At 41.7% G+C, this 27,407-nt stretch overlaps 1 protein-coding gene across 8 annotated transcripts in view; it reads right to left on the reverse strand.

Annotated features, from left to right (window-relative positions):
- Nucleotides 1–6,681: 6,681 nt before the first annotated feature.
- Nucleotides 6,682–27,407, reverse strand: part of ADAM23 (ADAM metallopeptidase domain 23) — a gene marked incomplete at its 3' end in the record, with an annotated part of 74,522 nt that continues 53,796 nt past the window's right edge. For 2 of the 8 annotated variants that reach the window (XM_083401333.1, XM_083401331.1), the window contains exons 24-26: nucleotides 27,122–27,233; nucleotides 16,991–17,081; nucleotides 6,682–7,661 (exon numbers count right to left, since the gene is read on the reverse strand). In XM_083401333.1, coding sequence (XP_083257459.1) covers nucleotides 7,616–7,661; nucleotides 16,991–17,081; nucleotides 27,122–27,233 — 249 coding nt within the window. Of the gene's footprint in view, nucleotides 7,662–16,986; nucleotides 17,082–21,196; nucleotides 21,288–25,502; nucleotides 25,545–27,121; nucleotides 27,234–27,407 lie in introns of those variants that run through there. The other 6 variants (XM_083401334.1, XM_083401332.1, XM_083401336.1 and 3 more) reach the window with 5 other exon arrangements.

Consider the following 27,407-nt stretch of genomic DNA (forward strand, 5'->3'; position numbering starts at 1 on the left):
TATAAATTCCACTTGAAAGGAATCATGTTGAGTTGGGGGAAGAAATATTTGATGAACTTGGTGTGGAGGCTTTGTAAGCAAATGGGGGTGGGGCAATCAGATAATACAGACATGCCTGTTGCATGTGGTCTTGATAACGTTTTAGAATCTTGTGTGGCCACGGAGATTTCCAGGAAAGGGAGCCAGTTCCCAGCATATCTTCCTTTTTATTCTCCAAAGCAGAAGTCTCTCTGTTGGTATTATCTGCAACATTTCATGGCTACTTCTTTCAGGAAGTCTCCTTGTGTGTATCCTATTAACTCATACCAATATGCCCATCTCCATGACTCTTTTATCTATAGTAGTTACTTTAAAGGTAAAGGTACCCCTGCCCGTACGGGCCAGTCTTGACAGACTCTAGGGTTGTGCGCCCATCTCACTCTATAAGCCGGGGGCCAGCGCTGTCTGGAGACACCTCCGGGTCACGTGGCCAGCGTGACAAGCTGCATCTGGCGAGCCAGCGCAGCACACGGAACGCCGTTTACTTTCCCGCTAGTAAGTGGTCCCTATTTATCTACTTGCACCCGGGAGTGCTTTCGAACTGCTAGGTTGGCAGGCGCTGGGACCGAACAACGGGAGCGCACCCCGCCGAGGGGATTCGAACCGCCGACCTTTTGATCGGCAAGTCCTAGGTGCTGAGGCTTTTACCCACAGCGCCACCTGCGTCCCTAGTAGTTACTTTACATATTTTTAAACTTCGACAGCCACCTGCAGCTTTATAGACCTCTTCTAATGGTTCAGCAAAACGGATGTGTGTGTGTGTCTGTGAGAGAGAGATAGGGCAGGCATCCCCAGCCTTCGGCCCTCCAGATGTTTTGGACTACAATTCCCATCACCCCTGACCACTGGTCCCGTTAGCTAGGGATCATGGGAGTTGTAGGCCAAAACATCTGGAGGGCCGAAGGCTGGGGATGCCTGGATATAGGGCATAGTTCTCCTTGTGTTAACAGTGTGCATTACAAAACAGTACAGTGCTACCTCTGGTTACATACACTTCAGGCTACAGACTCCGCTAACCCAGAAATAGAACCTTGGGTTAAGAACTTTGCTTCAGGATGAGAACAGAAATCGGGCTCCGGTGGGGCTGCGGCAGCAGGAGGCCCCATTAGCTAAAGTGGTGCTTCAGGTTAAGAACAGTTTCAGGTTAAGAACGGACCTCTGGAACAAATTAAGTATGTAACCAGAGGTACCACTGTAATGGTTTTATTTTGGTTGAATACAGGGCTTGTCAACTTCGTCCCTACCGCCCACTAGTGGGCATTTCAGGATTCTAGGTGGGCAGTAAGGAAATTTTACCATCAAGAAAGATGCATTAGTGGACGGTAGGTATAAAAAGGTTGACTACCCCTGGTTGAATAGGTGGCCAAGTACAGTGGTATCTCAGGTTACAGATGCTTCAGGTTACAGACTCCACTAACTCAGAAATAGTGCTTCAGGTTAAGAACTTTGCTTCAGGATGAGAACAAAAATCGTGCTCTGGCGGTGTGGCAGCAGCAGGAGGCCCCATTAACTAATGTGGTGCTTCAGGTTAAGAACAGTTTCAGGTTAAGTATGGACCTCTGGAACGAATTAAGTACTTAACCCGAGGTACCACTGTAATACTGTAATGGACTAGCTTGTGTCTAGCATAGCCATTTCTGCTTAAAGGCTCTCTTGTGTATCCCAACAGAGGTGTTGGGATTGTAGATGCCCCTTATTCTTGTATGGGTGAAAGGTAAAAGGTAAAGGCAAAGGACCCCTAGACGGTTAAGTCTAGTCAAAGGCAACTATGGGGTTGCAGCACTCATCTCACTTTCAGGCCAAGGGAGCCGACATTTGTCCACAGACAGCTTTCTGGGTCATGTGGCCAGGACTAAACCGCTTCTGGCACAATGGGACACTGTGACGGAAGCCAGAGAGCACAGAAATGCCATTTACCTTCCTGCCAGACCAGTACCTATTTATCTACTTGCACTAGTGTGCTTTCAAACTGCTAGGTTATCAGGAGCTGAGACAGAGCAACGGGAGCTGACCCTGTCGCGGGGATTTGCACCGCCGATTTTCCGATCAGCAAGCCCAAGAGGCTCAGTGGTTTAGATCACAGTGCCACCCGCATCACCCACAGAGAACCCACTCTTCAGAAGGGATTATGGGGGGGGGCATCGTGACGGGCTTCCCTTGCCCCCTTCCCTTCCCCAATGGAGTCAGTGAAGCCACTGGGAATACCATTCACCAAGATCTTTCCTGTTTTCCTCTCTGATGATTCCTGAGCCCTTGGTAATCATTGCAAACAACATGGACTCCAACTTTCTATTGTTTCCAGAGTACTAACGGTGATCACCAAGTGCTCAGGAAACGCCAGATCAGATTGGAGTGATTGGGATGTTTGTGGACTCAAGCAGGCTTCCGGTTTGCCCTCCTCCCTCCTTGGTGTACATTATACTCCTAATCCACCGAATAACAGGGTCAGACCATTAAGGCTGCTTCTTACCAATGCAGCTCAAGCATATTATTTTTTAATGGAATTTCTGTCTCTCAAAAAAACCACACGTCGAACTTTTTCCTGGGAGCCTTGGCTGTTTGCAGTTCTGTGGGCACTATGTGTTTCCAGACATGTGAATGTGCTCCAAATGTCACAAGAAATATGGAACGAGAAACGCAGTGACCATCTTTTCTGCAATGTGTGAAATGGCCCTGCAGAGGTACGAGTAATGGTAAGCTGCAGTTGTACTCTTATTTTTGATGTCTGATAGAAACCAACTCAATATTACAGTTTTACCAATGGGAGAGATTTATGACAGCGTTCCCATGAGTGAATATATAAACTGTTTTGATTAATGGTTGCCTCCAGTGTTAAGTACTATCCGATCTTTTAACTGCAACACGTTTTTGGGTGTGGAACATAGAAATTTAATTTGAGGAAGAAAGATATAGAAGTTGTAACTTTCCATGTTCATGAAGTCTTTAATACTCATTTAACTAATATGCAGAACAATGACAACTGAATTTCCATTCATCAGCAGCCAACAAGGTATGAATGAGTATTAACTTCAAACAAAAACTGGTTTGTCATATTGTGCATTTTAAAAAGAATTACAAACAATTTTAAAGGAAGATTAATAGTGGAAGCAACAATGAATATAAAATATGACTGAAAGCTTCTTAGATCAAAAATAAATTCAAGTATTCTTTTGTAAAGTTCCTCAGACATTTGTCTTTGAATTTTAAGTTTGTGCAATACCTATCATTGCATAGTAAAGAAAACTTTGTAAAACTCCAGTTCTATGTAATTTATTATAACATGCACCTAGAATATTTATATATGTATATATATATATTCAATTTGCGTAGTGGAGCTTTCCCCTTGTAGAGAATTTGCTCAGTTCAGTGGGATCATGCAGCATATCAACATAAGCTATATAAAATTTCCATACATTTTCCTGTCAGGATGAACCCTTTTTATGGAACAGAAGAATAGTGGATGAAATGGTAACTTAACATTTATTCTGTCAAAACACCATTAAAATGACACTGGTTGTGGTAAAAAAAAAAAAAAAAAGGCAAGTAACATAGGCAACATAATGTTCTCATAAAAATGTGGTAAATGAATTCTAAAAAAGTAAGTACCCTACCTTAACAGGTTTGATTATATAACTCTAGTACCACAGAAAACATTACAATCCACTTCTGTGAGCTATGTGGTTGCGTGGTCATTTACATTCTATACATAAAATTTGTGTATTTTAAACACACATACACAGAACAGAAGAGCAGAGGAGAAATTTAGACAAGAAATAATATTTCTTATGAAACTGCTAGTGTAACAAAAAGTTACACCAACTCTTACCATATATACATAATTGGGGACCAGTGTGGTCTGATTAAAAACATCACATCGCACATTTACAATGTTTTTTTTGAATCTCTTCAAGATTTTTTAAAAATACAACAATCTGATTTTTAGAACCATATTTGAATGGCGTTGTCTACTGTGGTTACCACGTCGCTCCCAGAACAGAACCAAAAAGGATACCCCAGCACCAATTTAGATACCCTTATCCCAGAGATGGTCAAAAGCAAAGTGACATTAAGCAAAATAGCTCTGCTGATCGATACCGTGATGCAAGTGGGAAGACCTGAAAGGGAACACACTGGCTCAGTTTGCACGTAACACTAGGCCAAACTATGGCTCAACCCAAGTATGGAGGATTCCAGAGACTGCAGCTCTTCTTCCAGTCCTATTGTTGAAGTGAATTAAGCCATGGTTTGGCTTAGCAGGTCATCTGAGCCAAACCACGGCTCAGCACAGATCAGTAGCACAGATAAGGTGCAATGCAGTCTTCAGCTCCTCTCTGGAAACAAGCCCACTTGCACTAAGCTATGGTTTGCCTTACCACTAAGTGTGACCCAGGTAATAAGTTTGCATTTAGAGACTCAGATCTAAGAAGGGAAGAAAGATACATAGCCTGCAAGACTGCCTTTATCAGAGCATTGTGAAAGCTATATATCAAGATTCATTCCAGTAGCACCGCCTTCCCACTGCGTCTTTAGTACATTTTAATCAGGTATATAACTCTGTGAAAACTGTCACCCACTAAACTGCTGTGACTTGCCCATAAAACGTTATAGGATTATAGGGTGAGGGCCACTGTGACAATCTACAACAGCTACTGCATCTTGAGGAATGAAAAGTATCTCTCCCCTCCCATTATTTCATTAACTTAATGCCTACAGTTAAATTCAAAATCTAACTTAATGTAAATTTAAAAGCATCACAGCCTGCTTCATTTTAAAGACCGTTCCAAATTATGTGATGGGGGAAATAATTTTAAAAGGGTAAAATGTTTACATCAATATACACTGGAGGTCATTTTTACCGGAGCAGCTGAATGATACTAGGATACCTGAATAATTGTAAGCAGAACGAAAGCTTTTGGAGTACAAACCAAAGAAGAGAAGAAGAAGAGTTTGGATTGATATCCCGCCTTTCACTCCCTTTAAGGAGTCTCAAAGCGGCTAACATTCTCCTTTCCCTTCCTCCCCCACAACAAACACTCTGTGAGGTGAGTGGGGCTGAGAGACTTCAGAGAAGTGTGACTGGCCCAAGGTCACCCAGCAGCTGCAGGTGGAGGAGCGGGGAAGCGAACCCGGTTCACCAGATTACGAGTCCACCGCTCTTAACCACTACACCAAAGGCCAATTGTAATCAGAAAGTAGCCCACCAATGACATAAGTGAGAACCAGACTAAGCATGTACAACACTCTCTATTCATATCCATCTGATGCAGTAGGAATCGGGTTACGAGATACTTGCCATCTTGAAAATCATAGCTGGCTGAATGCAGAAGGACTTGCCACTGAAGGCGTGGGATATTGGCAAGCGTTTTTGCAGCAGCAGTGCAGAAGGACCTTGATCTGGACTTCAGCATAAAGCCTTTTCACAAGCACCGTGCAGAATTGTACCCCAGCCTTACGGGGTCTTCGCTGCGAGATCACATTCACCCGGTGCTATACCAGCTGCACTGGCTCCCGGTGGAGTACAGGATCAGGTTTAAGGTGCTGGTTTTAACCTTTAAAGCCCTATACGGCCTAGGACCCTCGTACCTACGGGACCGCCTCTCCTGGTATGCCCCACAGAGGAACTTACGGTCTTCAAATAAAAACATCTTGAAGGTCCCAGGCCACAGAGAGCCTCAACTAGAGCCAGGGCTTTTTCGGCTGCGGCTCCGACCTGGTGGAACGCTCTGTCACAAGAGACAAGGGCCCTGCAGGACTTGACATCTTTCCGCAGGGCCTGCAAGACAGAGCTGTTCCACCAGGCCTTTGGTCAGGGTGCAGCCTGACTCCCTCCTTTGGCAATCTTTACAAAACTTTAGTTTATGGTTGCCATCAATTTTGATTTTAATTAATTTTATAATGTTTTATAATGTTGCACTATTTTAGTGTTGTTAGCTGCCCTGAGCCCGGCTTTGGCTGGGGAGGGCGGGATATAAATAAAATTTAATATTATTATTATTATTATTATTCACAATGCAACTCACTGTGGCATGCTAATGGCAGTTGCCATTGCTGCTCTTCGCATCTGTGATTACACCTGATAGCAGTGCTCAGGGGCTTGTGGGCCAGGGGAGGGAGAATAATGCACACCTAAGCTGTGCTTAAGCAAGGAGTAGCGCTACCTGAACATATACAATGATACCTTTCTTATTTGGCCAAAGGCAGCTGAGCCATGACAGTAACCACAAATAAGTCTAGGAAGTAACATTTGAGGCTGTGACTTGAAAGATACATACTACGCAGATAAACTCAAAGAGACATGGCTATTGGGATCACTTGGATGTGGAGCTGGGAGGTGAGGTGGTGCTGGGGACTATAAAACAATACATGGGAAAGCCTTAACCTGTTAAAAGCTCTCAGTATTTTTATGGGTATTTAAGGCTTCTTTAGGCTTCTTTTCCTTTCGTATAATGTGAGATAGAGAAAGGAAAACAGATGGTAAAATTAAAGAGTTATAAGCTTGGCACTTCTGTGATTGATTTGAGAGGGTGTTGACTTCTTACACTATATACAAAATATCTGCATGACAGCAAATAATGCATTTGAAAAGATTCATTGCATACATATGCACTTTATACATATTAATAGGTTTTGGATGGGTGGGTGTTTTTGGTTTTTGGTTTCAAGCATACAAATTTAAAAAGCACGCCTGTTTTCTGCTAGAACTCCCTGTGTCTGCATGCGATATGCCTTTTAGAGCAAGCCCAGAACCCCTGCTATACAACATGCTACAAAAACTTAAAAGGGGAGCAATGTTTTGAGAAAGCTTTACAACCCGAGAAGATAGACTCACACATAGAACGAAACCCTTAGGAAAATGTGTCATTATCTGAGAATGGCATGGCAAAAATTGCTCATTTTTATATTGAAAACTATACAAGACCTGCAGGACCATAGATAAGGTTGCCCCCAAAATAAAATTGAGATGAATGAGGAATATATATTAGGAAGGGGTTGTACAACTTGGAGAATAGTGTATCTTGGTGGAACGTGATTTCCTAAGTACCCAGAATCAGCATTTCTATGTTTTGGTTTGTTTTCTTGGTATGCAGACTTGGCTTGGGGTCAGCTTGTTAGCTCGTTTGCTGTATATATGCCATGCAGTTTACCATTTCAAAAGTTAGCTTATCATGCCACTGGAGTCTGTCGTTAATATTAAAAGGTCATGCGAACTCAAGTTATCAGTTATGAAACGTTTTACCTATTTGACTATTTTGAAACAGTTCTCTTATTGCACTTGATTTGTTTGCTCTGTTCTTTGTATTTAAAAAAGTTCGGCCAAAATAGTTCATTTATAACATCTGTCCCGTTTCTTATCACCTTAAAAAAAGGAGAAATGAGTGGAGGGAGTCCTTAAATTTGAATCTCCGAAAAGGACAAGTTTTCCTTCAGCCCTTTCGTAAGTATCTCCACTTGCCATTTGTAGTAAATCGCTCGTCTTAATTTTCTTCTGCAGTGACGTACTTTCTGTGCAGCTACTACAAAAAACCACCATATCTGGAATCCAGTAATGCACAGAACAGCTCTTCCAATGAGTTCCTTAGATACCCTGCTGACTTGGATCGTATCTTCTCTTTTTGACATTTCTTCCAGTTAAAGAGGAGACAAATAGTAAGACAGGGAAACAAGAAAATATGTCAGTTAGGCATAATTGAAAACAAGGTCATGTTTTCATCATCACACTATGTAGTAAGGGCTCACACTAAGACGCTAGAGATGTAAACTGGAAATAAACCCGTTTCGTATTAGGATGGGCTTTAAAGCTCATTTCTGATACCAATTCTTAAGGATTCTACAGAATATGAAGCTGTATTCACCCCCTTTTCTGTAATATCACTGATATGCCATAGATTTATTTATTTATTTATTGCTGCCAAAGGTCGCTGTTCTGAAAGGCTTCAACGAAGCCAAAATATAAAACAATTTGTGGGTCCCCTGTGTGAGCCTTTACTACAATAGGGCACAAAATACTTCCAGTCTCCAGCAACAGATGCCAAGAAACTGCTTGTGAAGAAGAATGGACACCAGAACGTGTTAGTTGCGCCACTGCAATTTTGCTGCTGTTGTTAGCAAACAAAACTTTTTTGTAGAAACGTCCATTCTCCTGTTATACCAGTACTGTATATAAATAAACAGCAAGACATTACAAGGCAACACAAAAACTGGATGCAACCTCCCCATAATCTGGCTTTATGTGGGGCATCAAGCAAGGGGCTCATGCATTTAGTCTGAACACTGGGCATGTGTACCGCTACCGCCACCAAATTGTCATGCAGTAAAACATAGAGCAGGATTTCACAGATTCCCTAACGGCAAGGAACATAAAGCCTTGGGTCTCCTCCACTGCATGCTCCCGAAACGGTGGCTGCAGTGAATAGAATTTAAACATCAGTTGTTGCGCTTATTGTGGTCAGTTGTGGATAACGGCAAAAAGACAGTTATTTTCAGGCTTCGCTTTTGTGCCACGTAACTAACTCAAACATGCACTTTTCAGATCAGTACATTATTGCATAAGAACCCTTTTTCATTGCCTTTTGCACACAGAAATATGTCCCCAAATATGTGCTATTAACCACAGTGATTGCACTATTCCCATAGAATGGAGTAATCTCGCTACTGCTCATTCAGCAATGACATTTCTAACGCAGTGAGATCAGGTTTTTGCTTTCGTTTTACTTTTCTACCTTGGAATACCAGCATAAATTGCCCAAAAGGTAAGTATCACCAATGGCAGCTGTTGTGGATAGACCATGATTCTCTGCAGACCTGTTGCATTTCGTATCACACAGTCTACTGGCTTCACTGAATGTTCTTTTACTGTACTTACGTGCAACTGAGAATAACATTTTGTGCATCTAATCCACAAAAGCTTAAACCATAATGAATCAGTTAGTTTACAATCCTATTTTCACTTACCTTGGAGTAAGCTCCATTGCACTCAATGGGACTTACAATGAGTAGACATGCAGACATGTACGGGTTTGCACTCTTTGTGTTTAAAGGTACCATAGGACTCTCGCTGTTCTAGCCGCAACAGAGTAATGGATAACTCTGAAATTTAGTGTGAATAATAAAGACACTGTCTTTGCTAGCAATGTTTTTATACCTCACAATGCTTTTCATGATGGAGAGAGTTTGAAAGCAATGCCAAAACCTGTATTTTAAATTATATGAATTCAAAGTCAGTTTTTCACAATACTACAATTAACCTTGCATTGCTAGAGGTACTAAAACAATGCGGTTCAAGAGCAACAGAACAGTGCAATTATGGGCAAGCCTTTTTGCTTTGGTTTACAACACACAAAATGTAACTGACAGTTTATAAAACTCAGATCTCAATAGACATAAAAACTACATAGCTAGAAATGTTATGGGCATTATGTATCAGATTACACTGTTAGGACAGATTCCGTCTCTCAATACTAATACTTACAGTACAATCCTTTGCATGTCTACTCAAGAGCAAGTCTCATTTACTTCAATGGGACTTTCTTCCAAGTAAGTGTGCACAAGACTACATCATAAGCTAACTACCGTCTTGGTAATAAAAGTTTGCATGTTATTTTTCCTCTAAGAAATCATAAAAAGTTGTGACGCTGTAGACATGAGATCACATCTTCAGGCCTCAGGTTGGTTTCCATACTTTCCAAGCTACTATTCTTGCCTCCCCCAGAGAAAACGCTAAGTAGAATCCATCTTGTCTCATGTCCCTCTAAAAACTGAAAGCAAAGGAGGGTGGGGAAAGGATCTAGCTATTTTCTGCACTGCAAAGCAAGAAAGAAATGTACCTGTAGACAGAAACTGTCTTTTTGACCGGGAAATATTTTCCTCTTTTCAAAATATTAAAAATGTCTTTCTTCTTCTTCTTTAAAAAAAAACCACCCTAGGATGCACATCATCACTTTATCTTTGTTTGTAAAATAGTACATTGGTAATACTAAGCATTTGACCCTCCATCATAAAAAAAAATTCTGCAGATCTTCATACAAAATGAAACGAGTGATAAGAATATAAAGAATGCATCCCCTCTGCCCTTCCTCATACTGGATCCTTTAATTATTGTATATTGACAAGGCTAACATTAGAAAACAGTACTTGCTGTGTCTGTTGGAAGAAAAGAGATGTACCGTATCTATAGGATATCAGCCCAACAATGAAACAAGGCTTGTGGTCTTCCCTTATTTGCAAAATGTATGGCTTAATTGCATGATGTGAGATCATGGCAAGGGAATTAGAGTGACCTGAGTTTCACGCCTTCAGCAGCTTTTAAAACCACCCAGGGTTATTCTACTGGTATACAACCAGCCCTCAAATGTTTATTATGCTTTCCATCGGCTGCACTGCAGCAGTTGACGCCAGCAGCTTGCTGTCATGATCCATCAGCTGATCAGATGTTAAGGTTCGCAACTGTTCAATCGTAGCTGCCTGTGTGATGCCAGCTTCAGAGTGGATGAGTGTGGCTTTGGGGAAACAGCCTCACAGGCCAAACTGGGTCCTGGGGTGGGCCTTAACTATACCTATGGGCCAGAGGTTGCTCATTCGTGATTTAAAGAGATGATAGAGCTGGTTGCCAACAGTCCACAGGGCAGATCTTGCTACTCAAGCAAATCCATGTGGTTCCTGAGGGACACAACTTCAATGATACACCTCTCATTTACCGTATTTTTCGCACCATAGGACGCACCGGACAATAGGACGCACTTTGTTTTAGAGGGGGGAGAACAAGAAAAAAAAAATCTCCCTCTCTCTGCCCAGCGCCCCTTCAGCGAAGCGGCAGGAGGCGCTGCGCAGAGAGGGGGAGAACTTTCCCCCTCTTGTTTTCCCGCTCTAAAACAAGGTGCCGTTTAAGGTGCATTCAGGCTCTCTGGTGTCACCTCTCCAGCTGGGAGAGGGTCGCGGGGGCCTGCTTTAGCCCCGCGTGCGCTCTCCCGGCTGGAGAGGTGACGCGCGGCTATAGAGGCTCCTGCCATAGCCGCACATCACCTCTCCAGCCGGGAGAGGGTCACGGGGCTATGGCGTCTTCGCTCCATAGGACGCACACACATTTCCCCTTCATCTTTGAAGGGGAAAAAGTGCGTCCTATAGAGCGAAAAATACGGTAGATTTTCAATGTGTTGCCACACCTGTGCCTGCCTACATGCCCTGCACACTTATATTCTTACTGATGGAGTTAGCCTCTCAGTAGTGAGGTCAATGCTTCCAGCCCCTGGGCAACAGTCAGGAAAACAGAATATAGTCTCCCACAAACAAAGAAGTTGTACCATCTCTGGTACAAAGAGAGGAAAGGAGACGGCAAGTTTCTGCACAACGTATTACAGAGACAGAAATCGAGCAACACTGCCAGTCTTACAAAAACACAGTGCTGCTTTTTCACCCTGCGTGAGGTCAAGACTGATTCCTTTCCTGCCTTAACATGTACACTAAAAACACTTTGACATGTACCTGCCACATCACACCGCAAGAGAGAAGATACTGCTAAAAATGAATAATGTACGTATTCCATCATGTACAGTGTCAGGACAATTCTCTCCAACTATCTATGCTACAAAGAATTCAAGTTTGTTTGCTTGTTTGAATTAAAAGGATTGTAAAAACCATGCACACGTTATTTCAGTCGTTTCTGGGTGCACACATAGGCTCTTATATTCTCTGGGGACCCATACAATATCACCAACATTATGTTGTTCTCTATTATAAGGCTGCTTAGGGCCAGTGGCGTAGCGTGAGGGGTGCAGGGGGGGGCCGGCCGCAACATCTCGGGGTTAGGGTTAGGGGGCGCAAATCAACAGGTTAGGGGGCGCAAATCCACAGGTTAGGGGGCGCAAATTACTTGCCTTGCCCCGGGTGCTGACAACCCACGCTACGCCACTGCTTAGGGCAAAACGTTTGGGGAAATCATGAATGAAATTATCAGGAAAATCGGTTGTGTCTAGAAAAGGTAAACAGAAAGGTCATTTAATTTAAACCTTTCACAATTGAGAAAACAGATCAAAAAGTTCTTATATGAACACCTAAATTTGTACTGTTCAACTGAACAGTATTATTTTAAAATTCTGAAGGTTGGATACAAAATGGTTTGTATCTGGACCTGTATGAGCAGAGGACTGCTTAAACAGACATTTCCGACCCTTTTTGTTCTCAGTGGGGTCCTCTGGGCCGCCTGAAAAGCCACTCATTGCCTCCTCTTGAATTTCACCAGCCTCCTCCCTCTACAGGCCCCCATGCCCCCTCTCCCATCCTGTTCAAATAATCAGAAGTGGCTTTTCGGAAGATGCTGAGCTGCAATGTAGACAAGGGGGCAAGGAAAGCTCTGCTGGAGTGAGTGGCCTTCTCAGTGGCGTAGCGTGGGGGGTGCAGGGGGGGTGCCGGCCGCACCGGGCGCAACATCGGGGGGGGCGCTCGCACTCGCAGCTCTCTGCCCCTACCTGGCTCACTCTCTCTCTCTCACTGCAGTGCTGGCTGTGTGAATCCGATCCGAGCCGCCGGGTCGCCGCCCACTGTGGAGGGGAGGGTGCCAGGCGTGCGGTGCGGTGCGGAGAGAGAGCGAGGGACTATCTGGGGGAGGGACAGTGCAGCGGGGGGGGGTGCAAATTACTTGCCTTGCCCCGGGTTAGGGGGCGCAAATTACTTGCCTTGCCCCGGGTGCTGACAACCCACGCTACGCCACTGGGCCGTCTGCTTGCACATATCGGGATCCAAACCCAAATAAAGTTCAGAAAAATGAGTATTCATAAACTAAATGTATGGTTCTGCTGTGTTGGATACAGCTCTGAAACACAGTGAACGACACCATCAAAACCTTTGAAACCAGAGCCGTGTCCCGCTGCTTTGCAGTGAATTTTCTTTCTTCCATTCCTACCAAGTTATCATAAGCATTCTAGGCTCTGCAATAACCCTCACACATACTCAATGAAGCAGCAAAATATAAGGCGGCCTACCTGGGCTAGGCCTCTTCCACACAGTGAATACTTCTTTCAGTTTTACCCCAAAGAAACATGCACTTCAAGCTGTGAGCTAGGCGAGGCCATCATATTTGAGGTTCTGCTACAGAATAAAACACTTTCATTTTAAATTAATAAGAGAACTATTGTGATACTTATAGCGAACCGTTGTCCATACCGGGGAACCAAATTATTTCCTTGTATATATATTGTACACTAAAATGACACACAGGATGCAAAGTGTTATCTAAGTGAGAAATATATGCTACAGATGAATGGCTAAAGTGTGCATGGGCAAAAGTCAAAAGGATCAATATAGTATTAATTAGTTTATAAGGAAATTGGGAGGGAGGGCTGGTATGGCTCAAGCCTTCATTTAAACACATACAGTGGTGCCTCGCAAGACGAAAAGAACCCGTTCCGCGAGTCTCTTTGTCTTGCGGTTTTTTTTGTCTTGCGAAGCAAGCCCATTAGCGGATTAGCGGATTAGCGCTATTAGCGGGCTTAGCAGATCAGCTGATAAGTGGCTTAGCGGATCAGCTGATAAGCGGCTTAGCGGATCAGCTGATAAGCGGCTTAGCGGATCAGCTGATAAGCAGCTTAGCGGCTTGGGGAAAAGGGGGGTGGAGGAAAAAAACCCCGCAGGAACTCGCAAGACATTTTCGTCTTGTGAAGCAAGCCCACAGGAAATTCGTTTTGCGAAGCACCTCCAAAACAGAAAACCCTTTCGTCTAGTGGGTTTTCCGTCTTGCGAGGCATTCGTCTTGCGGGGCACCACTGTACTTTGCTTTATTCACTTTTAGAATAACCGTTGTTAAATTTAAAGGTCATGAAGTTTAACCCAGTAAACACACTGACACACACAGAACCCCCCCCCCCATTATTTATTAAAATAGAAATATATCTGCCTGAAGTCAAAATTTGAATCTTTTATATGTACTTCATTGATAGGGGTTTTGTGTCAATTTTCTATATTCAACACATGCAACAAAGATTTATGATTTTACTGTGGTGATCCCGTGATAGAGTCTCAACATGCAAAAACTTCCATGGAAAGCTTAGAACTCCATTAAGAGGCGAGTAATTTGCCTAATGGATCTGAGCTCTAATAACTGATCAGTTACACAAACTGAATGTTGGTTTTAGGTAAGCATTACATATCCTGATCGTATGTAAACTGCAATATTGATCACATCTGAATTCATGTCATAATTCTGTATGTAAAAAAACGACGTGATAAATAAATGCTCAAGCAATACCATCTTAGCGTAGCTATTTATGACTATTTACATTGAAAGATTGAGAGCATTTGTGAACGGTAATAAATCACAGGTGGTTAAGAATGGATAATGGGTGGTTTATTAATTTAATGAGGTTCATCTCAATAAAACTAACACCTTCAAGTGAATGTTTTGAATGGCATGAAGAATGGCATAAAGTTTGGGGACCTAATCCAACCTCTGAACAATTTATTTCTGCTCAGCCACCAAGACTCCACAATTTTGGTGGCAGTGGCAAAATAATTATTTTTATGTAGACATTGCACTGGGGTGGGCAGAGCCTAGCACCTTGAAAGACATGCAAATCATCCACTCCACAAATATCAGGCTGATCATTTGATGAGCGGAGAGTGTGGTAACACCTGCTTTGTGCAGATCAGCAACAGGGTGTGTGTGTGTGTCTGCGTGTGTGTGCATGGGCAAGAGTATGTGTGGAATCTGTTGGGCCAACAACGAATGTGGCTCTTAGGCAATCCTAGCAACAGTACAGTGGTGCCTCGCAAGACGAAAAGAATCCGTTCCATGAGTCTCTTCGTCTAGCGGTTTTTTCGTCTTGCGAAGCAACCCCATTAGCGGATTAGCGCTATTAGCGGTTTAGCGGCTATTAAAGGCTTAAGGGATTAGCGGATTAGCTGCTAAAAGGCTATTAGCAGCTTAGTGCCTTAGAAAAAGGGGGTGGGGAGCGGAAAAAAATCGCAGCAACTCGCAAGACATTTTTGTCTTGCGAAGCAAGCCCATAGCAAATTCGTTTTGCGAAGCACCTCCAAAACGGAAAACCCTTTCGTCTAGCGGGTTTTCCGTCTTGCGAGGCATTCGTCTTGCGGGGCACCACTGTAATTGTAGCTGCTGCATTCACAGAACCTTCCCCAAACTACAATGCTATATATAGGGAAAGATAGTGCAGATCATCTACTGAATTGGAAGGTTAGGAGGAGGTGGAATCATAGAATTGAAGAGTTGGAAGAGACCCCGAGGGACATCCAGTCCAACCCTCTGCAATGCAGGAAGGGAGAACTTAGATAAATCCCCAGATGATCTGTGCTGTCAAATACTGACAGCAAGAGCCATCTGGTAGGAAGGGTGTGCAAAGAGATAATAGAAGATGCTTCTAATACTACAATAGAGGACGCCATCTTGGTGTCCTTACGATGTTGTTGGGACTATTGCGTCACAGTAATCTTCACTTCTAATTACAGCTGGTGAAACACATTTATTTATTTACTTATTATACTGCTCTTCATCCATAGGGTGGTTCACATCTCACAGCATCTTAATGTTAGCTGTTATCTTATAAATGAAAGGGATGGTTCTCAAGTAAACTCTCTGAGAAAAAGGATTTCTCAAAAGAGTAACAGAGATTGCAAACGAATTTCCGTAAACTCACCAGGCACTGGCTAGTATGCCTTAATTTTTTGTCATCTCAATGCTTTAGCAAATGTACTTTCAAAACCTTACAGTGGGGGAAGCTGCTGGGGGTGGGGAGGAGAAGGGAATATATAGTTTGAGTAGAGACTGGCAGGGAAGGAGTTAGGTTGAAACCTTTCCCTTAGCCGAAGCAGTTTTTCATCTTTTAAATGCATTTGTACATAACAACAGTCTTCAACAGCAGAACTAGCATGATGGAGAATGCACGCCTATTGAAAACCCGTCAGCAGCATCTCCCTCCCTCCCCTCCAATGCTTTGTGTTACTTCTAGCAAGATAACATGCACGACATGGCTTCACTGTGCTGAAAATTCCCTTGTGCTAGCAAGAAGCAGCTAAGCAAAAGCACTGAGGACAAAGAAACTTTCAAAAGACAAGGTCATGTCAAGGTCCTGCATTGAAACCAACTGTTGCTTACAGGACAACAGCCATGCATTCTCCATATTTTCTAATTTTGCTCTAAAAATCAGTTCAGACAGCTAGGCTGATCACTCCATGCCTGCTGTGCCAGCAGACTTGTAATGAGGAACCAACCTTCAGGGCTGTACTTTGCATGATTAAAGCAGCTCACTGAAAAGTGCTTTACCACGGGAAGAGATCCCCTGAGAAGGTGCAAATTCATACAATTTGTCAATCTGGTATATATTTTTATATTCTAGTTCCTGGATATCTGAGCATGTTCAGGCGCAGGTACATCTAGACTCTAGAATTCCTACCAGAATGGGAAACTTCCTATAAGAAGATAAACAGTACAGTGGTTCCTTGGTTTAAGAACAGCTTCATTTATGAACAACTTGGATTAAGAATGCTGCAAACCCAGAAGTAGGTGTTTTGGTTTGTGAACTTTGCCTTGGACGCAGAACATGTTCCACTTACTGTTGAGTGTGTTCCATTTGTAAATTGAGTCCCCCGCTGCTATGGGGAAGCACGCCTTGGTTTAAGAACGCTTTGGTTTAAGAACGGACTTCCGGAACGGATTAAGTTCGTAAACCAAGGTACCACTGTACCTTCCCCATTTTAAACCAGCATTCTGGCTCACATTCATTGAGGCCATTCATCTTAATCTACTGGTTTTGCTATTTTGACAACTTTGCATCCTGGTGGCAACTTTGAGATTTTGCAACGCATTATTTTAGCCCTTTCACTAAACACAGATTTATTCTAGTAAAATATTACCAGAGATCTTGTAGCAGGAACTCAAAATTTAGTGATGTAAGCAGAAGAGAGATATGCCATAGCCACTGAAGAGAAGACATGCGGCATTGCTTACTTAAAGCCCCATCCTGTCCCCCCAAGGACAATAGCTGCTACCAGGATGGCACCAGCGATGGAGCCTATTATAAGATTGGTGGCGCTAGGACCTGTGACAAAGGATTATGGGAAGAAAGACATAAGAACCAACCACTTAATTAATTCACATCAAGGGAAATGTAATCAAGCAATTTTAAATAAGTGTGCTATTCAGTTACTTTAAACAAACATTGTCAAAAGGGCCAAATTTATTTAATCTCTCTCTTGCTCAAACATGAATACACAGAATAAACCCACTGAAATCAATGGACCTATTCCACTGATTTTAATGGGCCAATTCCAAGTAGGTTTTAGTTGGATACCACCCTGTTTGCATTTCCAAATTAATTCCTTACCAGAATATCTGCTGTTACTGAAACTCCCAACTCCAGTTCAAATGTATCCAAACTTATTACTATTACATATACCTAACCATGCTGCAACATTCAAATATTAGAAGTCATAGGGTGTTTTTGCTGTTTTTTGCTTTGATAAGACAGTCGACTGTTTTAAAAAGCTTACAGTATATCCAATCTCTAACGGTGTTTGAATTACTTTCGGAGAAGAAGCAACCACAGAAGTGGAGCAAGCAGGGGCGACTAATGGGTCCAAAAGCCCTTTCTTTTCAACCCCTTGACTCTCCAGGTGCATCGATGAGAGAATGTCGCTGTTTATCGGAGTATATGAATTTTGTAAAGAACATTATGCTGTGAGATTAGTTTCGATACACCTGGTTCTAATAACAAAAGAGCACCCCCCAGGGAACAAGGCAGAAAAAGCATATCTACATAGGGTTTAAGACTTTCTGTTTATATTGCTGTGTGATCTAAAAATATTTTTGTTTGCATGCTGCTGCTAAAAATTCACATTTAAACAGAAGACCAGTATCTGAAAGAAAACGTAGGCCGAATATTGTCACCTGCTCGAAATCATTTTGTGGAGCAAGGAACTGTTCACTTTAGTCCTGGTCCTAATGCCCAGGAGCAGGAAATTTATCCCTAGATCCCTTCCCCTCCTGGATACAGATGGTTAGCACAGGAACATCTGATTTTATTACCTGTTGAGGGACAGGGAGTGGGTGGGTGTGAGCTGCTTGATATCAGTTTCCCCACAAAATATAACCAATGCTGTAAGAACGACACTGTCCAGTTGTCCATCTGTGCAAATATAGTGTGAGACATTCTACCTGTGTTACCTCCACCTGCTAAATAGGCCATGCCCGAAGGCAATCTCTGCATAGAACCCCATCACTTCACCAGACTCACCCTTGCTGCATTGGAGTGAGTTCCAGAAAGGCAGGTGGGGGGGGGGAAATCAAAGAACGCTCCAGGTGAAATATCTTCCTCACCTTCCCACAGGCTTGTCCACCATCAGTTGCCCTGTGGGAAGGATTCCTGGAGGCCTCAGAGTCTGCTCTAGATGGACTCTCTCCCACCCCACCAACTGCCCTGTGGGAAGGACCCAACCAAACAAATGGGCCAATAAGCCTACTCCATCTGGATTCTTCTGTTCCATCACCCAAAAGGCCACCTGTCGCCAACTGCCCTGTGGGAAAGGATGCTGCTGACTTTATATGTTGTTTATTGTGGTTTGAAAGAATTTATTTTAATGCTAATTGTAAATTCGTCTTGGAAGGATGTGTAACCTTCATTATAAATAAATAAAATAAGATAGTAGAGCAAAGGTTATGTTTTTATCATCTGTATCTTGTTATGTTTGTTGTTTCAGATATTCTGCAACTATACAAGGATTATTGACACAAAAGCAGACCTCGTTTGTTGCCCAAAAAAACAAATCTTTGCCAAATGTGGCTATAAACAGAGAAGAAATCAAACACTGTATAAAACAAATACACTGGGCACCTCTGGGCACACATGCCAGAAATTATTAAGCAGACAAAAATTGCAGGCATAAAACATGTGGTGGACTCTAGAACTGAAGATTGCCTTCTGCCACCCAAGAATGGGAGTTTGCCTATAAGGAAATCAATGCTGATCACATAGCAACACTGTTCTGGAGAGATTGGACCTTGCCTTGGTAATCTATGCAGCAGTCACCAGTTAAGGCTGAAATGTGATATGCATGGTACTGCCTTGAGGACAGTCTGAACTTCAACCGGTACTGAATGCTGCTGTTTGGTTGCTGATGAGAGGAAGATGAATGGAGCATCTGTATCAGCTGCACTGGTCACCCGTGCATTTTCAGACCCGACTCAAAATGCTGTCTTGAATCTTTAAAGCCTTCAGTGTGTTTGGGACTGAGTTATCCGAAGGACCTTTTGCCCACGCAAACTAATGTAATGCTGCTAAAAGGCAGTCCTAGCCACCTACACTTCCACAGGCAATTCCACAGCCAACCCCCAAAGCTGGTCCGCTGGAGGAGTGCAGTCCCAGTCACGTCACTCCTCCTAGATCAGCCAGCTTCCCCACCTCTAGCCCCTCAGTCTTGCCTGGATTAAGCCTGGATTATCACTCCAAAGGCAATTCCACAGCCTTCCTAGGAGTTGCCAGTGGAAATGAGGTGAGCTTGGGTTACTTTAGCGTGCAAAATGTGTTTCTTTCTACCTGCTTTCTCTGCCTTTTTGCTTAATTTCCAAATCAAAGAAGACTGTGAAAAATTCAGATTGTTATAATCATTATTACCAGAAATGACTATGTGAATATTGACGTAAGTTAATTTAAAAACATACACAGGAGGAATGGTTCCTGTTGCCTGGGGGGGGGGGGTATGCTCCAAAACTAAGGGCAGGAGGAACTTCTAGGATGGGGAAAATGCCCCAAACTGGGCTTTGATAAATCAGTGGCTGCAAATCTTATAGGCGCCTACCTGGAAGTCCGGCTCAAATTAACAGGGCTCGCTTATGAGTAGACAATGTGTAGGATTCACAGTTAAGGAAATTCATGCAATGTTGAGTTTCCTGTCCCCTTCTCTTCAAACCAGCCTCCTTCCTCTTGGGGGAAGCGCGGAGCAGATGGGAAACCTACTTTCTATGAACTTCCTTAACTCAATTTTTAATAATAATAATAATAATAATAATAATAATACAAACTCTACTGTCATTAATGTAAGACAAATGATAGAAAATCGTGGATATACGAAACCAGTGTCCTTGAAACTTCCTGCCATTATATAACCTGAGGCTGATACACAGAGTGTGCAGATACATTTTAAAATTATTATAGAAATTATAGTAGCAAAATAACTTGTTGATCCTATTAAAAAAAGAGGTCGTGTTTAAGGGAACAGTCAGCAAAATACAGGTGAGTTGCTCACTGTTAAAAATGAAAAGAAACACAAAGAAATAACTGCAGTGAAAGGTTAAACCTGGTCTGTGATATATTTCCACAAAGAATACCAAATGGTTTTATCTCATATGTATTTCTAATCCTATGGATGGATGGCATAAATGTCAATCAATGTGTTCACAACAGAAACTGATCTATCTCACTATAATATAGCAAATATCCATATAGTTTTAAAGCCCCAATCCATTTTTAGACACGTGTAACAGATGACTTCGGATAAACATCAAAAGACACCTCTAGCCAGGCCAGATGATCGTTGTGGTACAGATGAGTCTGCACATCCAGAAATAATATCTGTTTATCTGTTGGCTTTATGTGCAGAAGCCTGTTTTCATGTACAGATCTTCCCTACTGAATCAGAGCATAACATGGAACATGGAACACTATTGGTCTAGGCCTACTAAAAACCCTAGAGAAAGAAGAGTCAACAGTTATTAAAAGCTGGCTATTGTTCCCAAGCAATTCTACTTTCTTATTATTCAACTTGGATTGTTTACGTACTGTTACACTTAATTCCAATGGCAATAAACCAAATTTTATCAAATAGTCTTAAGTTGTCTATTAGAAAGCATTTGGCAATGACTAATTTTTTTAAAAAAAAAAATCTTTCTATATAATTTAGAGCATAGAAAACATGTAAACATCGAACTGCATTATATAAGATTCACATACATTGTTTTATGCCCCACATTGTCCCAGACAGGAGAGGGTTAAACACTGCATGAGCATATCACATGACACAGACATCCAAATCACATGACAAATACGGTCACCACAGAACACAAAGCTAATGGGATAGTACACAGAGGGCTCAGATGCGTACAGTTACCTCACACACTAGGCACCAAACATGAAACTCTTAGACTAAGAAATATGCTTACTCTATTCCCCACCCTGTGCCTCCAAAAATCACCCCCAGGGCCAGAATGGTCCCTGCCACTGCACCTATAAGTCTGTTAGTGGCCATGCTCACTGTATAGAGGGAAAAGGGAACACTTTTTAAAAAGCAAGTCATCATGTACACAGAAGATGTCTGAAAAGAAGAATTTTAAATGGCACCCCAAAATGATAAAAAAATACTTTCTTTCATTTGATTTTTACAGCCATTTAGAATTACGGAATTATCAGAGGTTATATTTGCCTGAATGTGATGCACGTCACCTATTTAAAAGCTACCTCTATTTTGTAACTGAGCAGTGCTTTGTAAATAATAGGTGTGATCGGTGCCCCCATGGGTGCAGCCACATGCGGGGGAATGGAGTTCTGTATTCTCCTTGCTTCCCACCACCCAAGCTGGCGTTCAGCTCCACACACTGCAACACACTGGTCATTAAAAGAAAGAAAACCATTCATGTTCTATATATATTAAAGCAGCCATTCCTTTCCTTAACACGGTCTGGCATGTAGGGTTACTTGCTCTGAGAACAAGCGGTCAGGATTCTGGGGAAGAGGGGGATAGACTGTAAATCTGAGGTGTGTGCATGGGTCTCCTGTTGTAAAGAATGAACGGCTGATATGCATATCGCCAAAGGCCATTAAAGCTCTATGGCAATGCCCTCCATGGCTTGTGCCTCCTAGAATTCATAAATATTTTCTCAGCCTACACAATACAGTACCCATTTCCATTTTAAGAGGGGACACGATTTTTAAACCTTCACAAATGACGAAACTATTTCGTAACATCACAGGTATACTGCATACCGACCAATAAAGCCAAGCACACAAGAAATGCATTGTTTACATTTATGAGTGTTTTAGAAACACGGCTGAAAATTCCTTGCGCTCTCTTACTATGGGCCGAATTTGTCCTTTGATTCCAGGTATATTCTTCACTGCACCTTACGTTTCGTTATGCAAGGCGAAGCATCTTGACCAGTTTTATGGGAAGTCAGCATTCCAAGTAGCAATGTTACTGGAAGATGTACCAAACTTGTGCATCATATAAACTTCACGGCTACCACTTTCTCTAAAGGTTTCTATGCATAGCTGTCAAGTGTCCCTTATTTGAAGGGACAGTCCCTTATTCCAGCGCCATATCCTGCTGCTGTCCCTTATTGATGGATGTCCCTTAAATGTCCCTTAAATGATGTCCCTTAAATTTCAAAGGAAGCAGCTCCTCTCCCTGCTGGCCAGGGAGGAGGGAGGCTCCAACTGTGTTGCTTGGCTGTGTTGCTCACCCAATAAGAAGTCTAAGAACGACTGGGGGGTGGAGCTTGCATGCCTTGTGTGTGGCTAGTTAATGCAAGCTGAAGGGTTTTTTGAATGCTGGACGCCATTTTGTTGCACGTGCTGCTGCAAACTTTGCAGTGCAAAGCCAGGCCGGGGAGCCATCTTAGGTTGAGGCTGCATAGGCCTTGTGGTGCATGTGATTCAGATTCTCTTCAGTTGAACCTCTGGTTACAAAGCTGGTTGGACAGTGTTCTCAAAGCTACCAGCATGTTTGACCAGACTGCAGGAGGACAGGAAGACTGGAGTGCCTGGAACAGGTGAGGCTGCAGGTCCCTTATTTTGGCTGCTGGTCCCTTATTTTCAAATCTGTAAGTTGACAGCTACGTTTCTATGTTTTCATATTTCATTATAAGGCCTACTTATGATTGCAGGGAACAGCAAGGAAATGTTAGAGACAAATAAAAAGACCACTAGTTTATTTTTAACTTTTAATATATTTCCAAGTGGAAACAATGGAATTAATAGATGTTGCACTTATTGGAAGACACTTAATTACCTATTTAGCTCATTCTTAAAGAGAAGGGAGGTCTCAGCTCTGCTTTCTACCTTCCTCTACTGTCTCTAGAATCCAGCACAAATGAAATCAAATTTCTTATCTTTCCTACAAGCTACCCAGAAAACATTCTTCTTTAGCACACCAAGATTAGTGACATGACTTGGTCTATTACGTAACACCCAAATATGTAATTGTTTGGGGACAACAACTCTTGAAAAAGTAGGGCCAGGATTAAAGAACTGTATTACTAGTTTTTAGGGTCAGCGATGCTTTGAACTCTAGCAGCATTCCCTGTGTTGCATGCAATCATCTTTTGGTAGTGACCAAAGGTTCAAAAACCATTTATTATGTAGTGCAGGTCAAAACTCCCACTGACCACGCACAAGTCCTTAAGGATGTTATTTGGACACCGCCCTATAATTTTTCTTGACATTTATTCTTCTTTAAGAGTCCCAACTATTATATTGAATGTAGTTTATTTGTTTTTTTGAATAAATTCCTTCTATCTTTATCATGCTTAGAAATGAAAGAAGGTATATTTCAATTTATGCATTGTGTTTACACATGACATTTTGTTTTTTTAAAAAACCTACCATGACTTTTAAAAAACCAAACAAATGCAATCATTATTCAGGCTTTGGTTTTTATCTCTGTAACTCATTACTTGTACTGATTATTTCATTCACAGAGATAGGAAGCCATTCCATGAAAGAATAAAACATTGTCTCTCATATTTTAAAGTTCAAATTGGGTCGGCTTGGTGTCTTTGAACTACAATTTAGAACAAAAACCATGGAACCTCCATACTAATGCCTAATTTTGTAGTTTTGGTTACAGACAACTACAGAAACAACTAGAAGGGTAAAGATTTCTTGAATTTAAATTGTGTTTTAGATAGAAGCTCTATTCTTAGATGAATTTGGGAAATACGGATATCTGATTACAAAATGTTGGCAAATTATCCTGATTTCACAGTTAAATTTGTTACCATAGCCCACTGAAAATTAGCTTTTCAGGAAAAATAGTTTAACTTTTATTATAATCCATTAGAGACATTCTGGCTAATTATATATTTCAGAGTTCAGTGTATTTATCTATATCTGAAACTGACACTGATTTTAGATCCTGAAATACAGAAAAATGAACAAGCAACTGATGGATGATAAGTTCTGACAGAAATGCAATTATGCATCAAGAACAGAAGTTAATCAATTATCTTAACATAACTTACTGGTTTATATAACATCTGTAATAATTCAAAATGCATAAATATATGGTATTATAATTGATAAGACAATCTATCTGTAAGACAAATCTAAAAAAAAACCCCTACAAATCTGGTTTTTTCCTGATTTACATGGTTAAACACTTAACAGATACAGTACTTCTTTGAAGATCTTGTTAAGGTTTTGCTGAATGCTCACAATTTTAAAGATAGGGAGAGCAGAGGAAAATGTTATGTAATGAAAGAGTTTGATATTTTTGTCTGAATGTCAAATGCACTCTGATTTCAGAAGATAATTTTATATGTTCACCTATTCATGTCCCAAATGCAGCTAAACAGGTTTAAGGTTCTCATAACAGAATCCCTGTCACCTTAATCTTAAGCATGATTTCTAACCTACTTCTTTCAGAAAATATTTTTGTTTCATGAATGCTTTTAAATAAGTGACTGGTTGGCTATGAAGAAGTAAAATAAAAATTAGTGGCATATGCTGGAATGCTGCAGAATATAAATCAAAAGCAGATTATCTTTTCAGATCTAGGGCATTTTGATCCTTAGATAATGGACCATCACTGGGATTTTTTTCATTGGGATACAAGAAAAGTATGCAAGCAAGTATGGATATGCAAACAGAGTTTTGCTGCCCAATTATGCATTAGCACACCACACTGCCAAAGATAAAAGCTGCCTTTCAAACTGCTCTTCAGCATTGAGAACTGCTACGGTGAAATTGAGAATCAAAGTCCTGGCTTGTATGCACAATTCTCTGCCATGTACACAGCACATGCCTCCAGTGGCGTAGCGTGGGGGGGGTGCAGGGGGGGCCGGCCGCACCAGGCGCAACATCTGGGGGTTAGGGTTAGGGGGCGCAAATCCATGGGTTAGGGGGCACAAATCCACGGGTTAGTGGGCGCAAATTACTTGCCTTGCCCCGGGTGCTGACAACCCACGCTACGCCACTGCATGTCTCTTCTTTGGACCCTGGTTTTCATTCTCTTCCTAATGCAACACAGCACACTTCCTCATATTGGTCCCATTCAATCTGACTGGCTCCTCCTCCTCTCTCTCTATCAGGTCTCGATTAACCTGAATCTAGGATCTTGATTCATTTTGTATTCCGAGTTAAAAATGCCCTTCTTTCTTATACATTCCCAAAGCATTTTCCAACCCATTTCTTTTATTATTATTATTATTTCTAAGAGGGTTTAGAAACAGGAATCAGGAAATAAAGACTCACCTCATAGCAGGAATGGCTCACTGAAAGTCTGCCAACGGTATCCTAAGGAGGAATAAAACTGGAAGATGGCAACTGCCCCTCCCACTAGAGAACAGAATCCCTAGGGATTGCACATTCTACATTGCTGGACCATCCATTTAGGAAGGTGGTAAGACTGGACAAAGAGATAGCTTCCTATGTTGTGGCTCGCTATTAGGAGGCCCTTGAAAAAGATCAGTGTAGAGCTTTACAGTAAGCATGGGGTGCCAACTTCCCAAACTGAATGAGGTACCAAGCACTATTTCCAAATTTCTTCCTCTGGAAACTTTGCTTTAATATTTTACAAAACTTTTAAAAGTTTAATATGCTGAATTACCACTAGGATCCAATGTTTATTTCTTTTGTTAAGAGAAACTGATAATGTTATAATAAAGTGCATGCACTGTAAATTCTGCATGCAGTGGTATATCTACCATACTTTAATCAACTTCAAGTACTAATACAGATTTTCAAAATACAACAGCAAACAAACACAACCCAGTAAAAATATCCATACATTGAAAAACGGTATCTTCTCTATTCTGGGCTATATTGTAAATAAAAAACGGTCCGCCAAATTCTAGAGGTTAAAATAGGGGAAATTTAACAGGGTGCACTGAAAATGAGAAAATTTAAAACCAATTTCCCCCCCAAAAATGTCAAGCTACGGCTGGTTCACTTTTTAGTACTGGGTTTTAGGGATGCTATGGTTAATAGATTCAAAGGGCTTTTACAAACCCCCAAACTTTAAAGCCTGCTAAGCACGCAACAATAAAACAAAGATCTATTTCAGCATGCAAAAAAATTAAGAATAATTAACATTTGGAATATTTCTTGATGCTTTTGTTACTTTTCTTCAGCGATATAGTCTACAAAAAACTTTCAGGAAGTCATATGAAAGAAGGGACTCCGTAGCATAACTGGGCAAAACATTTAAGGCGGCAGAGGGGTGGCCAACGTGGTGCCCTCCCAGCTCCCATCAGCCCAGTCACTATGACCAATGGCAAGGGATGGTGGAAGCTGTGGTGAAACAGAACTGAAACTTTGTTTGCTACTCCTGCTAAGTCCCCACAGTACTAAACAGGACTTAATTCTCAATAGACATGCACAGGATTGTGTGGTAAATGGCATTTGATGTCCCCTAAGAATGTAAGCCTCCTCCATACCAAACTTAACTCTAATAGAGATTTGTAAAGGATTGAAGCGTTCTCGTCATGGTTATAATATATCAAAAATAGAAGTAACCAACAAACAAACCCCTTGCCATACTGGGATATAAGATTATCAATGGGTTTCAAATAGAATATATTACCTAGATCTACGTCATTAAACAGAAAAGGCAACAGCTAAAAAGTTTTCACAGTAAGTAATGATTTTCTGTGAGCACCTCTGGAACGCTACAGGTAAAAGCATAAATGCTTTTCACCTAGCATACCTAGCATAAATGCTCTTTACCTAGAAAAAAAAAAACACACACACACACACACACACACACACACACGTGTGCATTGTACATGGGCACTTTGCTCCAAATTTTCCTGCTCAAAAATGTACTTATATAAGAGTTGGGGGGTGGGAAGAAAAACTGAAATTACACAAACCCTTTGGTCCATTTGGTTTCTCTGCTTCTTCTTTCCTTTTGGGGTCATGCATGCTACAATCTGTCCCTGCCCAGGTATAGTTACAAATGCAGGTGGCTTCATTGCTGCATACCTGAAAGAAAAATCGTGTTACCACATAATAAAAAATAATCATATGCTTGGTTCATCTGTTAAAGTTCCTAGGTAGAGTAAGTAGTCCTATTTAGGGGAAAATCCATTTATACTATCCATTTATACATTTATATTTTTGTGGGACATGGGTGGCGATGTGGGTTAAACCACAGAG

Source organism: Podarcis tiliguerta (genome assembly GCF_965153285.1).
Source record: "Podarcis tiliguerta genome assembly, chromosome: 1".
Taxonomy (NCBI): domain Eukaryota; kingdom Metazoa; phylum Chordata; class Lepidosauria; order Squamata; family Lacertidae; genus Podarcis; species Podarcis tiliguerta.